Consider the following 14,583-nt stretch of genomic DNA (forward strand, 5'->3'; position numbering starts at 1 on the left):
CCGGACGTTACGGGACTTTTACTTATTATTGGTGAACCAAGATGTCAATCAACACTGAAGGGCCCTACAACGTAAAATGTACGAAAAGAGGCGTGGCTTACAGATTGAGGAGGCGGGGCTTCACTTATAGTTGTCTTAAATGGGCCTGAGGAGTTGGGCATAAACAGAAGTTCTCATTTTAGAGAAATTTGGAAGAGCGGTATTATCTGGAGAGTGTCTGTTAGTCATTTGAAACAGCAAATGCAACTTGTTGGTGTCCTGACACTAATAGGCCACACTTACGGCAGAAAGCGAAGAACTAAAGAGCCTCTTGATGAAAGTGAAAGAGGAGAGTGAAAAAGTTGGCTTAAAACTCAACATTCAGAAAACTAAGATCATGGCATCTGGTCCCATCACTTCATGGCAAATAGATGTGGAAACAATAGAAACAGTGACAGACTTTATTTTCTTGGGCTCCAAAATCACTGTAGATGGTGACTGCAACCATGAAATTAAAAGACACTTGCTCCTTATAAGAAAAGCTATGACCAACCTAGACAGCATATTAAAAAGCAGAGACATTACTTTGCCAGCAAAGGTCCATCTAGTCAACACTATGTTTTTTCCAGTAGTCATGTGTGAATGTGAGAGTTGGACTATAAAGAAAGCTGAGCGTGGAAGAATTGATGCTTTTGAACTGTGGTGTTGGAGAAGACTCTTGAGAGTCCCTTGGACTGCAAGGAGATCCACCCAGTTCATCCTAAAGGAAATCAGTCCTGGATATTCATTGGAAGGACTGATGCTGAAGCTGAAACTCCAATACTTTGGCCAGCTGATACAAAGGACTCATTTGAAAAGACCCTGATGCTGGGAAAGATTGAAGGCAGGAGGAGAAGGGTGTGACAGAGGATGAGATGGTTGGATGGCATCACTGACTTGGTGGACATGAGTTTGAGTAAGCTCCAGGAGTTGGTGATGGACAAGGAAGCCTGGTGTGTTGCAGTCCATGGGGTTTCAAAGAGTTGGACACGACTGAGCGACTGAACTGAACTGAACAAAAGCCTAATATAAAGTAACATCATGTAGGGCTTTTGCATGAGTATTGCACCTGATTCTCTCCACAGTTCTTTTAGGTAATAGTATTCGTAACCACATCCATCTGAACTAAGGTTCAGAGAGGTTACATAGTTTGTAAAAGGAAAAAAAATCAAGGTTAGGTTCCTAGAGAAGGAACCCAGGGCTCTTGCACTGCGGCACACCGTCATAGAGCTGCCTCAACCTGGTCCGTAGGAGACACTGTAGCATATGACTTAAAGATATAGTTTTCCAGAGCCTGCCTTTTCTTTCCCTTAGGAGAAATTAATCTGAATGTATTAGTACAATTAGGGAGAAAGGAAAGGGGGGAAGGGAGATAACCCTGCAGATTCAAGGTTTTGACTGGTGGATCAAAGGGTCAGTGAAGTACTTCGTATTTTAAACATTTACCCTCTCATGATGGGTACTCTGGGTGGATCTCCACTTCACATTCTTTGGCACTTGCTGGGAACTCAGCCCTTGCCAGGTGCTGATGATTCAGAGAGGAATGAGGGGATAAGGAATAAGGAATAATGGGGACCTTGGTCCCATAGCAAGCATGGTCCAGTGTGGGGAAAGCCATGTCAACAAATAGACACAGAGTAATTCATTCTACCTGAGTTCTGATCGAGGTGTGGGCAAGGTCCTGGTTCTCTCCAAGGATGGAGTAGCTAACTCAAAGGAGGTGGTGTTTGAGTAGACTGAGTCTAAGATGACTAGTAGGCTAATGAAGGTGGGAGAGCAGAGTTCACTGGGAACTTCTGTGGCTCCAGGAGGCCTGGGTAGAGGATGAGGGGGTAGTGAAGACTGTGGAGGTGAAGATGCAGAGGGAAGTAGAGTTTTTTGTTTGTTTGTTTTTGGCTGTTCTGCACGGCTTGTGAGATCTTTGTTCCTCGACCAGGGATTGAACTCAGACCACAGCAGCAAAAGTACTGAGTCCTAACCACTGCACTGCCAGGGAACTCTGGAAAGTAGGGTTTTGAATGCCAGTTCAGGGAGGTGAGGTGAGAGTGGGGAAAGTAGCTGCTGGGGGGTTGTAGGTGGGGCAGAAACATGGGCAGATTTGAGTTATGGATGATTACTTGGATGGAGAAGATGGCAGACTGGATTTGGAATAGGTAGATAAAGGCAGGTACAGCAGGTTTAGTTTTGAGACTTGTAAGTTTAAGGTTCCCTAGGCCTTTGGCGACTCCCAGCTTGCCTCCCTGGTGTGATCTGGGGTCCATGGAACATCTGATTCAGCCTCCAGATTTTCCCAATCCTCTTTGCCAAGTTCCTCCAGGAGATGGAAGGTGGCCTTTGAGGGGGATGAAGCTCTTGCTTCCGCCTCTCATCCAAACTTCTCCCCAAAGGGGTCCACGTTTTCTGTCTTCTCTTTCTCACCTCCCATTCATTCTGCAGCCCACTGCAATCTGGCTTACACTCCCACAATGCCACCAAAATTCTTTCTTCCATGGTTACCAGTGACCTCCTGAAGAGCAGAATACAATAGACCCTTGTAGTTCGTTTCTTACAGGACCCATCCACTCTGCTGGGATAAAACTGTTGACTAAACTCATCTTCAAAGTAGGCTGCAGAGCCACCGAACTGACAATGATTCTATTGTCAATGTCCCTGTAGATTTTGATGGCTCCTGTGTTTCTCCAGATTAGGCTTCGCCTTGGAGTTATAGGCCTAAATATCCAGCTGCCCCTTGACTGTCTCCACCAGAATGTCCCACAAACCCTCTATACTCAGTGTAATCTGAATCCATCATCTTCCTCCAAACTCCTCTCCTGCATCCCCATCTTGATCAATGGCATTAACCCCACTCCCAGTTGCCTCCATCAGAAATCAGGGAATTTGAGACTTCCCTGGTGGTCCAGTTGTCAAGAATTGTCTGCCTACCAGTGCAGGGGACATGGGTTCAATCTCTGATGGGGGAACTAAGATCCCACTTGCCTCATGAGGCAACCAAGCCTGCCCACCACAATTACTGAACTCACATGTTCTGGAGCCCCTGAGCTGCAGCTAAGACCTGACATGGCCAAAAATAAATAAATATTAAAAAATAATAGAATAAAAAATAAATCAGGGAATCTGGTCCTTCTCCTTTCCCACGACCGTCACCCACCTGAAATCAATCACGAGCCTTCTGATTCTGACTCCTGTGTTCTGCTTACATCCCCTTCTGATGGCACTCCTCATAGACGCAGAACCACCATCCCACCTGTATTATTGCAATAACCTCCTAATAGGAATGCCTGACTGCAGTCTTGCCCTTCTCTGATCCACCCTCCATACCACAGTCAGCGTGATACTTCTAACACCCAAATTTCACCATTTTGCATTTCTCTCTCTCTTTTTTAAAGTATTTATTTATTTTGGCTGCACCAGGTCTTAGGTGCAGCATGTGGAATCTAGTTCCCCGACCAGGGCTTAAACCCAGGTCCCCTGCATTGGGAACTCAGTCTTAGCCACTGGACCACCAGGGAAGTCCCTCCCTTCCTCTCTTTAACAACTGCTTCCCTCCCTCCACAGTTGCCCATTGCCTACCAAATGACATCCAGATGCATGGCCTGGCATTTGAGGCTGGCCCCCACCATAGTGTGGCCTATGGGCACCTCCATCTCCTCTGTGCTTTATGCCCAAGCCACCCCAGCTCTCATGGCTCTCCACACACTCCATGCCGTTGCTCACCTCCCTGCATCCTCTCTGCCCACATTCTGCCTCTAGCCATCCCTCCTTTTGACTCTAGTAGCCCATACATTTTTGGTCTTCTCTTGCACACGTTGGGATTCTATCACTTGCAACCAGAAAAGTCCTCTGTACTCCCTTCGCATCCAGGGCACGTGCCTGTCACTGCTCTTCTCCACTGTTTTCTACTTGACTTTAGTTCCCCGTCCTTCCCCGTGAGCTTCCTGAGAGCAAGGACTTTGTCTTGTTCATCTCCACATTGCTGTGTTTCACTCAGGACCTAGCAGAGAGTAGGTGCTTAGTAAATGTTTCATAAATAAATGAGGTAGATAGGATCCTACCCTGCTTCTTCAGACTCAGCTCACATTGATCCCCAAGATCCAGCCTATGTTCTGGCTGTACCCTTTCATGCACTGCCCCTGCTGTTTAGGATGGTTAATGATGGACACCCTGGAATCAGCAATTGCATTGGCTGCAATCATAGATAATGGAAAAATCGTGATTTAAGATGACATACATTTGTTATTCTTACAGTTCTGGAGTCAGAAGTCTGAAATGGGTCTCAGTAGGCTAAAATCAGGTGTCCCCAGAGTTGTGTTCCTTCCTGAGTCTCTGCAGAAGGCTATTTCTTTCCCTTTTCCGGTTTCTAGAGACTTCCTGTCTTCTTCTGACACGGACTCTTCAGCCTCTTTATTTCTGAGGACCCCAATGATTACCTTGCGCCCAACCAGATAATCCTCATTAATCTCTTTATCTCACGGTCATCTGATTAGCAACATTAATTCTATCCACAAACTTGTTTCACTCTGGCACATGAGAACATAGTCACAGGTCCTGGGGATCACGATGTGGACATCTTTGGGGGAGAGGCATTATTTTACTCCCTATAGTCAGTATGGGTAAAATTTTCACACATAATTGGAAAGAATGTCTATTCTATAGTTGCTCTGTTAGGCCAAGTCTGTTTACCATTTTGTTCAGATGTTCTATCAGTTCAGTTCAGTCTCTCAATTGTGTCCAACTCTTTGCGACCCCATGGACTGCAGCATGCCAGGCTTCCCTGTCCATCACCAACTCTTGGAGCTTGCTCAGACTCATGTCCATCAAGTCAGTGATGCCATCCAGCCATCTCACCCTCCGTCGTCCCCTTCTCCTCCTTTCCCAGCATCAGGGTCTTTTCAAATGAGTCAGTTCTTCGCATCAGGTGGCCAAAGTATTGGAGCTACAGCTTCAACATCAGGACTGATCTCCTTTAGGATGGACTGGTTTGCTCTCCTTGCTGTCCAAGGGACTCTCAGGAGTCTTCTCCAACACCACAGTTCAAAAACACCAATTCTTCAGCACTCAGCTTTCTTTGTGGTCCATTGGAAGGACTGATGTTGAAGCTGAAACTCCAATACTTTGGCCACTTGATGTGAAGAGCTGACTCATTTGAAAAGACCCTGATGCTGGGAAAGACTGAGGGCAGGAGGAGAAGGGGACGACAGAGGATGAGACAGTTGGATGGCATCACCGACTCGATGGACATGGGTTTAGGTGGACTCTGGGAGTTGGTAATGAACAGGGAGGCCTGGCGTGCTGCGGTTCATGGGGTCGCAAAAGTCGGACACGATTGAGCGACTGAACTGAACTGAACTCACATCCATACATGACTATTGGAAAAACCATAGCTTTAACTAGACAGACCTTTGTTGGCAAAGTAATGTCTCTGCTTTTTAATATGCTGTCTAGGTTAGTCATAGTTTTTCTTCCAAGGAGCAAGCGTCTTTTAATTTCATGACTGCAGTCACTATCTGCAGTGATTTTGGAGCCCAAGATAATAAAGTCTGTCACTGTTTCCATTGTTTCCCCATCTATTTGCCATGAAGTGATGGGACCGGATGCCATGATCTTAGTTTTTTTAATGTTGAGTTTTAAGCCAACTTTTTCACTCTCCTCTTTCACTTTCATCAAGAAGCTCTTTAGTTCTTCTTTGCTTTCTGCTGTAATGGTGGTGTCATCTGCCTATCTGAGGTTATTGATATTTTTCCTGGCAATCTTGATTCCAGCTTGGGCTTCATACTTATACTGAAATTTTTTTCTGCTAGCCCTATAAATCATTTAGATAGGTATGTTAAAATATCTCACTACAACTATGGATTTGTCAACTTTTCCTTTTGTTTCTATCAATTTTTACTTTATATAACTATAAAGCTGTGTTGACACACACATGCAAATTTATAATTCTCTCTTCCTAAGAGACTGACTCTTTACCATCATGAAATGGGCCTTCTATCTCTAGCAGTGCTTCTTGGCTTTAAGTCTACTTTGAGTATAGCTACATCAACGTACTTTGTTTATTTATTTGTTTTCGGCTGAGCTCTGTGGCATGTGGGACTGAAGTCCCCTGACAAGGGCTGGAACCCAAACAACCTGCATTGAAGCCCAGAGTCTTAACCACTGGACCGCCAGGAAAGTCCATAGACAAAATTTCTTTGAATTAGTGTTTGCATGGTACATATTTTTCTATCCTTTTAATTTCAACCTTTCTATAGACTTAAAGTCCAATTTGACAATATTAATATTTTCATTGGAATATTTATCTTTTCACATTTAATTAACCACTGATGTTCAATTTAGGTTTAAATCAATGACTTCACTATTTTCTACTAATCCCTCCCTTTCTGTGTTCCTTTTTCTTTTTTTCCTTTTCTGGCCTTCTTTGGATTTCTATTATTCTATTTTATTCTCCTATAGTTAACTTGTTAGTTACATTTATTTTTTACAATCCTTTTACTGATTACCCTAGGAGAATTCAATATTGATACTATGCTTGTTAAAATCAAACATAAAATTAATACTTTAACTATTTCCAGGACCGTGCAGACATTAGGATATTTTACTTGCATTTACCCACTTTTTAATTCTGTTGCTGCCATGAATTTTAAAGCTCACGAGACATAATTTTTTCCCAATCAATATTAACTTAGATTTATCCACATATCCCCCCTCTCCTTTGTTCTTCATTGGAATTTCCATATTTCCTTTTCCTTTCCATTTTCCCCTTCTCCCTAAAGCAGTCTGTCCTTTAAGAGAAACTTTGTTGATAACAAAAAGCCTTGGTGATAAATATTCTGGTTTTTTTTTTTTTTGTCTGAAAACATCTTTTTGTCATCTTCCTTGTGGGATCTTAGTTCCTCGACCACTGATTGAACCCAAGCCCCAGCAGTGACAGCGTGGAGTCCTAACCAGTGACTGCCAGGGAATTCCCAATATCATCTTCATTTTTGAAGGGTCTTCAGTGAATGTGGAATTCTAGGGTGGCAATTACTTCCTTTCAGCATTTTATTGTCTTCCTTTTTCCATCCCTTCTCTTGAGAAGTTAGCTGTTGCTCTGGTCCTTGCTCCTTGGAAGACCATGTATCTTTTTTCTCTGGGATCTGTTAAGAATTTGTCTTTGATTTACAGCTGTTTCACTATCAAAGTCCCAGTTACGGTTTTCTCTGTGTTTCCCATCCTTGACGTTCCCCGAGATTCTCTTTATTTATTTTGGCTTGCTGGGTCTTCGCTGCTGCGTGCGGGCTTTCTCTAGTTTCGGTGAGTGGGAGGCCCTCTCCAGCTGCTGCGCAGGTTTATCGTTGCTGCGGCTTCTCTTGCTGGGATCACGGGCTCTAGGGCACATGGCCTTGAGTAATTGTGGTGCAAAGGCTTAGCTGCCCCATCGTGTGGAATGTTCCTGAACTAGGCATGGAAAGTGTGTACCTTGGAAACATTGTCTATTCAGATTTGATTTCTGCCCTATTTGCTCCCTCCCTTTCTGGAGCTCCTCATATTAGAGCTTTTCATTACTTTCCATATGAATCTTGTGCTTTCCCCCTCCCCCCGTACTTTCTCTTCTTTCCCCTCCGTCTTCATTAAGGATTATTTCTTTTGAGATCGCTGATGGAGTGCACAATTCCTTCTTCAGCTGTGTTTGATCTGCTGTTACACCTATTTATTAAGCTCATAAGTTCAGTTAATGTATCTTTCAGTTCTGGAATTTTCATTTGATTATTTTTTAGTTTACAATTCTCTTTCGAAATTCTATTTGCCATCTGAATTCTTAGATATATTAACCATGATTATTTTCGAAGCGTGGGTCTCATAACTCCACTATAAGAATCTCCTATAGAGATTTATTTAAAATTAGACTTTTAATTTTGAGACAATTATAGATTCACATTAAATTGTAAGAAATGATAGAGAGAGCCTATGTTCCCTTTTTAGTTACCATCAGTGGTAACATCTTGCAAAGCTATAGTACAGTATTACCAAGATACATCGATACACTATTATTCCAGTTTCCACAGCTTTCCTTGTTCTCATGTGGATGTGTGTGGATGTGTTCATATGTGCCTGTCTTGAATATAGTGTATTTGTTTACTTCCGTGCAACTCTATCACATGTGTAGGGCTATTAGCCCTAAAAAATGTTTTTTTCACTCTTGATTTTCAGTCATTCAGTTTGTCTCCAGATATGTCTGATCATTTCTTATGTACTGCCAAACCTCATGTGGCAAAAATATGTGAGTTTGGATGATGCTATCTTCCTCCAGAGAGAATTTACTAGCTGGAAAGGAAGAAACGCCCCTTGGAGACCTCTGACCATGAATGTAAAATGAGAGTCAGCACACATCAGAGCCCTGTGCTTTTCCCCATCAGTGTTCAGATGTGCAGGTGCTGGCAGGAAGCAGGTGGACAGCGGGATTTAACCACGGTTGGATGGTGCCAGTTGAGTGGGACAGAGGGAAAGAGGGTGTTGTAGGTAAACTGGTGGAAGAGAGGATAAACAAAGCAAATCTGCCTGCAGCTTCATTTTGCTCAGTGCTAAGTAATGAAAAGCAATGTTTTAAAACAAATCTGGATTTGTTCTGGAGTAGAATGCAGAAAGCACAGGAGATTTTCAGATTACTCAGTGCACTTCAAACATGGTTTTCCTGTTTGAAGTGCTGCTTCCAGCTATACCCTTTGCTTCATGGGGGTGAATTCCTCTTGTTGGAAGTTTGGGAAACTTTGGAAAAGCCTGAGAAGGCTGTTCTGCTGGTGTGACTTCCTGTAACCCCAGACTGGCCCCCTGGCATTTCCCAGGGATCATCTGAGGACAAGGTCTAACTAGGAGCAGTGACAATATTGATGGGGCAGGAGGGTGGAGGCTGTGCCCCTGAGGTGGTCTGCACGGGGAGAGCTGGGGACCAAGTCAAGACCTCTCAGGGATGGGTTGAGCCCTGGAGGGGTGGGCGGGGGTAGCAGACCCTGACGCTGAGAGTCAGTCTAGTCTCTGACGCGAGTCACAGGGGTCCAGGTAGACCGTTGAAATACAACAGGGCTCCTCCCACTCCACCACCCCATCTCCCCAGGACCCCAAGGGATGCTCTGGGGACCCAGGCAAGTAATTCAGGCAGATTGGGTCTCAGGGAACAAGTCAGGAACTGGGATCCCGTAACTGGGGCACGAGGTGGGGATGAGGTGTAGGAATGAGGCCAAAGCCCAGTTATCAGAACTGGGACACTCTCCATGTGGGATGCGTGTTCTTTACATCCTTCCTGCAGAAATCCTGGAAACAGGGGTGTGTCTGTCCCTGGTACCTGGCAGAGCCTGTCAGGTTAGGGGGGCACAGGTGGAGTTGGGTGAGGCTTTGGCATAGTGGGGTGGCACCCCCTCTGTCTTTACCTACTGCCCTGCTCCAAGTAGTAGCCACTTCATTCCTGCCCAATACCCCCAGGGTAGCCCCACCTTTGCAAGAAGAGCCTCAGAGTAAACATCACGTTTATTTTGGACATTCAAATTTACAAAAACAAAAAGTAACAAAAACCATGACATAGCATACACACACACGCGCGCGCACACACATACACACACATGTTGCATCTCATGTCACTTTATGTACAAAATCAGGCAGGATCAGGGAGGCGGGTTGCCAGTAGGATGCACTAATTTCAGAGAGTCTGACAGCTTGACATGCTCATTCACTGCTCAGCCTGGGCCCACGTGAGCCTCTTCGCCACCCAGCAGGGTCAGGGGCCAGGGGGACGGGTTTGGAGTGGCAGGCAATTGGGACAAAGACGGTTAAGAGAATGATTCCATCTTTTGGGGGTGGGCTGTGTCCCTTGCCCAGTTTGCTCAGAGCAAGGATGCTGGGAAACACAGTGAAGAGGGGATCCATTTGGGGGGGGGGCTAGGACCGCTGCATCATGGAGCGAGCACTGAATGCAGAGTCAGAATGCTGGGTTCAGGTCTCCCAGTATTCCGGCTGGGTAACCCCAAAGATTGCTCATCCTCCCTGGGCCCTGGCATCTTCATCTGTAAAAAGAGGGCTTCGGAGCCCTTCCTGTCCACGCCTGTGGTCCCAGGTCTTGCACAGATGTGGCAAGGTGATCGGCCTCTTGGGATGTTGGTTAGGGGCGCCATGTGCCACAAGGTGGGAAAGTCTGGCAGATAAGAGCTGTGAAGCACCTGGCGCAGGGCTGGGCCCAAAGCAGGGGTTTGAGAAGGGTCAGCTCTCTCCCCTTTGCAGCCTGGGACTCTTGGGAGACACCCAGCTTCCTCTCCCTTCAGCTGTCCTGGAAACTCCAGCCAGTGAGAGAAGGGCTGGGCTGTGAGCACCCCTCACAGGGACGTGCTCCCTGAAGGGGCTAAGAACCCTCCCTTGGACTCACTCAAGGGGACTCTGGCCCAGGGGCCAGTCCATCCCTCACCTCTGTGTTCCTCTGGGTCAGGGTGAACAGGCTCAGGAGCAGTAGATAGCCAAACCCCACTCCACAGGCAATGGTAGCGCCTGTCCCCTCAGGCTGAAGGGTGGGCCCTGGATGTCACTGGCTTTGAATGCTGGGTTCCATCACTTGTGGGTTGATTGACATGGGCAGGTTACTTAACCTCTCTGGGCCTCCATTTCTCTACTTGTACAATGGGACTAAGAACAGTCCTACTTAGAACTGTTGTGAGGGTGAATGAGTTGATCCCTGTGAGGTGCCCAGCATGGCAAGGTTACAAGGGTGTAACAGACATGGGTCCAGACTCATTTTCAGCTGGGAGTAGCTCGAGGATGCAGCTGAGCACCTCTCTCCTCCCCATCTTTTTGGCTGTGCCTGGAAGTAGCTGAAGGTCAAAGCTGGAGTCCAAACAACAGGCATTCAGCGAAGAAGGATAATCAGTAGATGGAGGAGTGGGGACTTAGGACATTCATCATTCTGGAATGTAAATAGGTACCCAGGCCACTCACCGATGGCCCAGACTCAGAGCCTACATGGCAACATCTCTGGTTTTGTTCCTGTTCCCTCTGGAGGGCTGACCAGGGTGATTCAGCACAGGTCAGAAGTCTCATGATCACCATGACAAAGCATAAAGGACTTGGGATAATGTTTCTGGGTGGGCTCGAGTGACCAAACAAGTTCTATCACCTCGTTCCTAAGATTCTTTCTTTCCCCTCAAGGCCTCCACAAAAGCTGCTCCCTCAAAGACAATACCATAAACCCAATAAAGCCCAGTGTTTCTGAAATCTAAATTCCAAATTTCACCGTCACCCCAGCAACAGCGTATGTCATCATGAGATGCTTGACCCAGCAGCGGGGCTGATGTCATTGGCTGTTACCAGGGCAACTAGATCTCGGCAGGTTCTGGCTAAAGCGCGCCATCCCTCCTTCTAGGGGGAGTTGGGCTGGAAGTGGTGAATGGTCTATTTGCACTCTTGAAATGGAAACGAGGATCTGGGGGCTGGAAGCAACAAGTCTTGGAAAAGCCTCCATGGCCCTGCGCCCCACAGTCTGTAGCTCGGGCATCGTGCCTCAGGCTAAGTGGATGTGGGGAGCAGAGACAGGGAACTAAAGGAACAAAACGCCACCAGTGCCCATCTGACTTAAGTAGCCAACATCTGTCCAGACACCCGGTAGGTAACTGGGGAGGGACCCCAGTGTTCTCAGCTCCATTCCTGCCAGAGTGCCAGGAGATCACACTTCTCCCACCCTACCTTCCAGGGATCGGGGGTGGGATGTCTGTATGTTTCATACAGGAAAGTGGTCCAGTGTTGGAAAGCATTGTTGGAATGTTGGAAAGCATTCTGACCCCTCAAATGTCCATCCTGTTAGGTTTAGGCTGGACTCAAAAGACTCTCACAGGCAAGAAGTATGGTGTGGGGGAAAGAGCACTGGCTTCTAGTCCTGGCTCAGCTCCATTGAGCTGTGTGATCCTGTGCAAGTCACTTGCCCTCTCTGAGCTCCTCCTCATATGAGCAACAAGAGGTCAGACTGGGGTGGCTTTTCTCAGCTCTGATATTCTTCCATTGTCTTGGGGGAGCCGGTGGGGACTCAAGGGTAGGGCCCAGGTTAGCCACCAGCCCTTTCAAACACTCAGATGGGCAAGGGTGCCAGGCTGGGGGTGATCCAGAAGAGCTGACCTTAATCTGTGTACGAGTTTGGTCTGCCTTGACCCTTTCCCTTGCCCTTGACTCTCTGGAGCCAGCTGCTGACCCTGACCCATGCCTGGCCAGATCCCATCTGCTGCCCAGTCCCAGGGCCTGCCCCTGCTATGCACCTTGACATCTAGGTAGGTTCTCAGGCTTGTCCCACCCTATCCACCTGGAATCACAGACCATCCTACTTTTGATCTGGAGACCTCTCAGAAATGACCAAAGCTCACAAATGAGGATCGCCAGCCAGGGGAGAGTAGGGACTGACAGCAGACTACACAGCAGGCTGGCAGCAGAGACCAGGAACCAGGGGCTCCTTCTTCTCATCCAGAGCTCTGCACGCCACTCCGTGCTTCTCCTTGCCCTCTCTGCTTCTTTCCTTCCCCAAAGGCTGCAGGGCCATGCAGAGCAGGTCAGTACTGTGGCTCTGCCAGAGCCTGGGTCTCCTGGGGCACATGCCTCTGTCCCACGCTGTCCCCAGCCCAGGCTCAAGTGTTCCATGCCCTGTTCTGGTCACAGAAGGGGCAAGGTGACCATGCCAGTGGACGCAGCCATGATGGGCCTCCTGAGATCTTGGTCCCCAACCCTCCAGGCTGGAGCTGGGAAGGGAATGTCCTGGAAATTGAGGTGGGGCTGGGCCAGGCATGGAACCAACATTCAAAGCAACCATTCAGCACACAAAGAAACAAGGAAAGAGGAGGAAGAAAGGGTGCAGGTGGGGGCAGGGGTTGGGGGGGAGAAGCTTCACCAAGATTCCCCTGCCCGTGACTGGCAGCTGGTGGAAAGATGGAAGGGGGTGAGTCTGAGTCTCCAGTGTGGTTCTGTCATTCCCTCTCAGCTGGGGGACAGCTTCACAGCCCAAGATGGCCCTGAAGAGGAAGGGGGCACGCCTGCCTCACGGAGGAAAGGGGACAGATAACCATCCCTGCCACTGAGACAGTGGGCCCTTCGCCTGTACACAGCCCCATGGATGGTGCTGTGAGATCAGTGGAATCAGCTGTGGTTGATGGGTAAGGGGACATGGGGTGAAATACGGCTCCACTCTAATGCCAGCGGTGGGGCAAGAGTCATGGGTACTGCGATGCACCCCCTGCCAGGCCCTGGACTCACCCCAGGCTTGACCTTTTGACTCAAGCTGCTTGTCCCCATTCAAGTGGGATCAGGGGACAGCCATCAAGGGCAGGGCGTTCTGGAGGTGTGGGTACAGGTGGGGGAAACGGGAGGCATGGCCAGGAGTGGGGCAAAGAAGGAGACCAGTGCATGTGTGGGTAGGCTAAGGAGGGAATGTGCTCCCGCCCCGGAAGGTCCCCGAATTTGCAGGCAAGGGAGGGGCCCCTGGACGAGGTGGCCCCTCATGCCTTGGCCCTGCCTTTACAGACATCAAAGGCGGCCTTCATTGCACCCCCAAAGGCCTCCACTAGCTTGTCCTCCCATGGCAGGATGTTGCCCAGCAGTGGCCCCGTACAGTTGGCAATGCCCAGGACCTGGGCTGGTGTCAGGGCGTGGTCCCAGAGGTTAAACTGGGCAATGTCACCCACGAAGGCCTGGGTGGCATCAAACCGGCCGCCTAGGGTATCCTGGACCAAAAGAGCAGAAAGAAACAAGAAAGACGTGGAGTGAGGGAGAGAAAAGATACGCAGGTGCTCAGTGAGTCAAAACTCCGTCCTTGCTGAAGCCCCGCCCCCTCTAGGTTCTAGCCCCGCCCCAAGGTCCTAGTCCCGCCCCAAGGTTCTGGCCCTGCCCCTTGGGCCGGTCTCGCTCAGTCTGCCCATCTGCAGAATGGCTGGGTCAGACTGAGTGCTCACTTCTGTGCTCTCAGGGACCCTCCGCCTACCCCTCCTCCTGAGGCGCCTGGAGTGGGTGGGATATCTAGTTGCATCCCACCCTGACCCTTACCTGCTCCTGGCCCAGGATAAGGATCCCATGAGGCTTGATGGGGTGCCAGGCAGCCAGGTTCTCACCAGAGCCCCGCAGCTCTCCATCCTGGTAGGCAGACCACAGGCCATCCCTTGTAGTCCAGGCGATGCAGATGTGGTGCCAGCCATTGTCCTTCAGGCTCAGGGGCAACTGGGCCACCTGGAAACAGGTCCCCCAGCCCCGGGTCAGAGGTGCCACAAGCCCCAAGGCTGAAGCAGTGGGATGGGGGATGGGGAGACCAGTGACCCTCCTTCCAGAGTCTGACCCAAGATCTGACCCTGCCTGTCCTCCCTGCCCAGTGTCTTTCCAGCCACTCTTTCCTCTTTCCCCACAATGTAGCAATATCATCAGGCACTTCACTCAGATCACAAGGGACTACTCAGTGTTGGGTTTTGGTTGTTTCTAGGTAGTTTATTCACTCTCTGACAGGCCTGTAAGGTCACGCTGGGTGGGAGTTGTATCTCACAAGCCTCCCTTCCCTGAATATCTCACATAGTGCCCAGCACACAGCTGGGCTCA

At 48.5% G+C, this 14,583-nt stretch overlaps 1 protein-coding gene across 1 annotated transcript in view; it reads right to left on the reverse strand.

Moving 5' to 3' along the window:
* Positions 1-9,495: 9,495 nt before the first annotated feature.
* The window catches only part of NPTXR (neuronal pentraxin receptor), a 39,816-nt gene continuing 34,728 nt past the window's right edge, over positions 9,496-14,583 (reverse strand). The window contains exons 10-11 of the mRNA XM_061419092.1: positions 14,044-14,223; positions 9,496-13,724 (exon numbers count right to left, since the gene is read on the reverse strand). Coding sequence (XP_061275076.1) covers positions 13,500-13,724; positions 14,044-14,223 — 405 coding nt within the window. The 3' untranslated portion in view covers positions 9,496-13,499. The remainder of the gene's footprint in view (positions 13,725-14,043; positions 14,224-14,583) is intronic.

Source organism: Bos javanicus, chromosome 5 (assembly GCF_032452875.1).
Source record: "Bos javanicus breed banteng chromosome 5, ARS-OSU_banteng_1.0, whole genome shotgun sequence".
Taxonomy (NCBI): domain Eukaryota; kingdom Metazoa; phylum Chordata; class Mammalia; order Artiodactyla; family Bovidae; genus Bos; species Bos javanicus.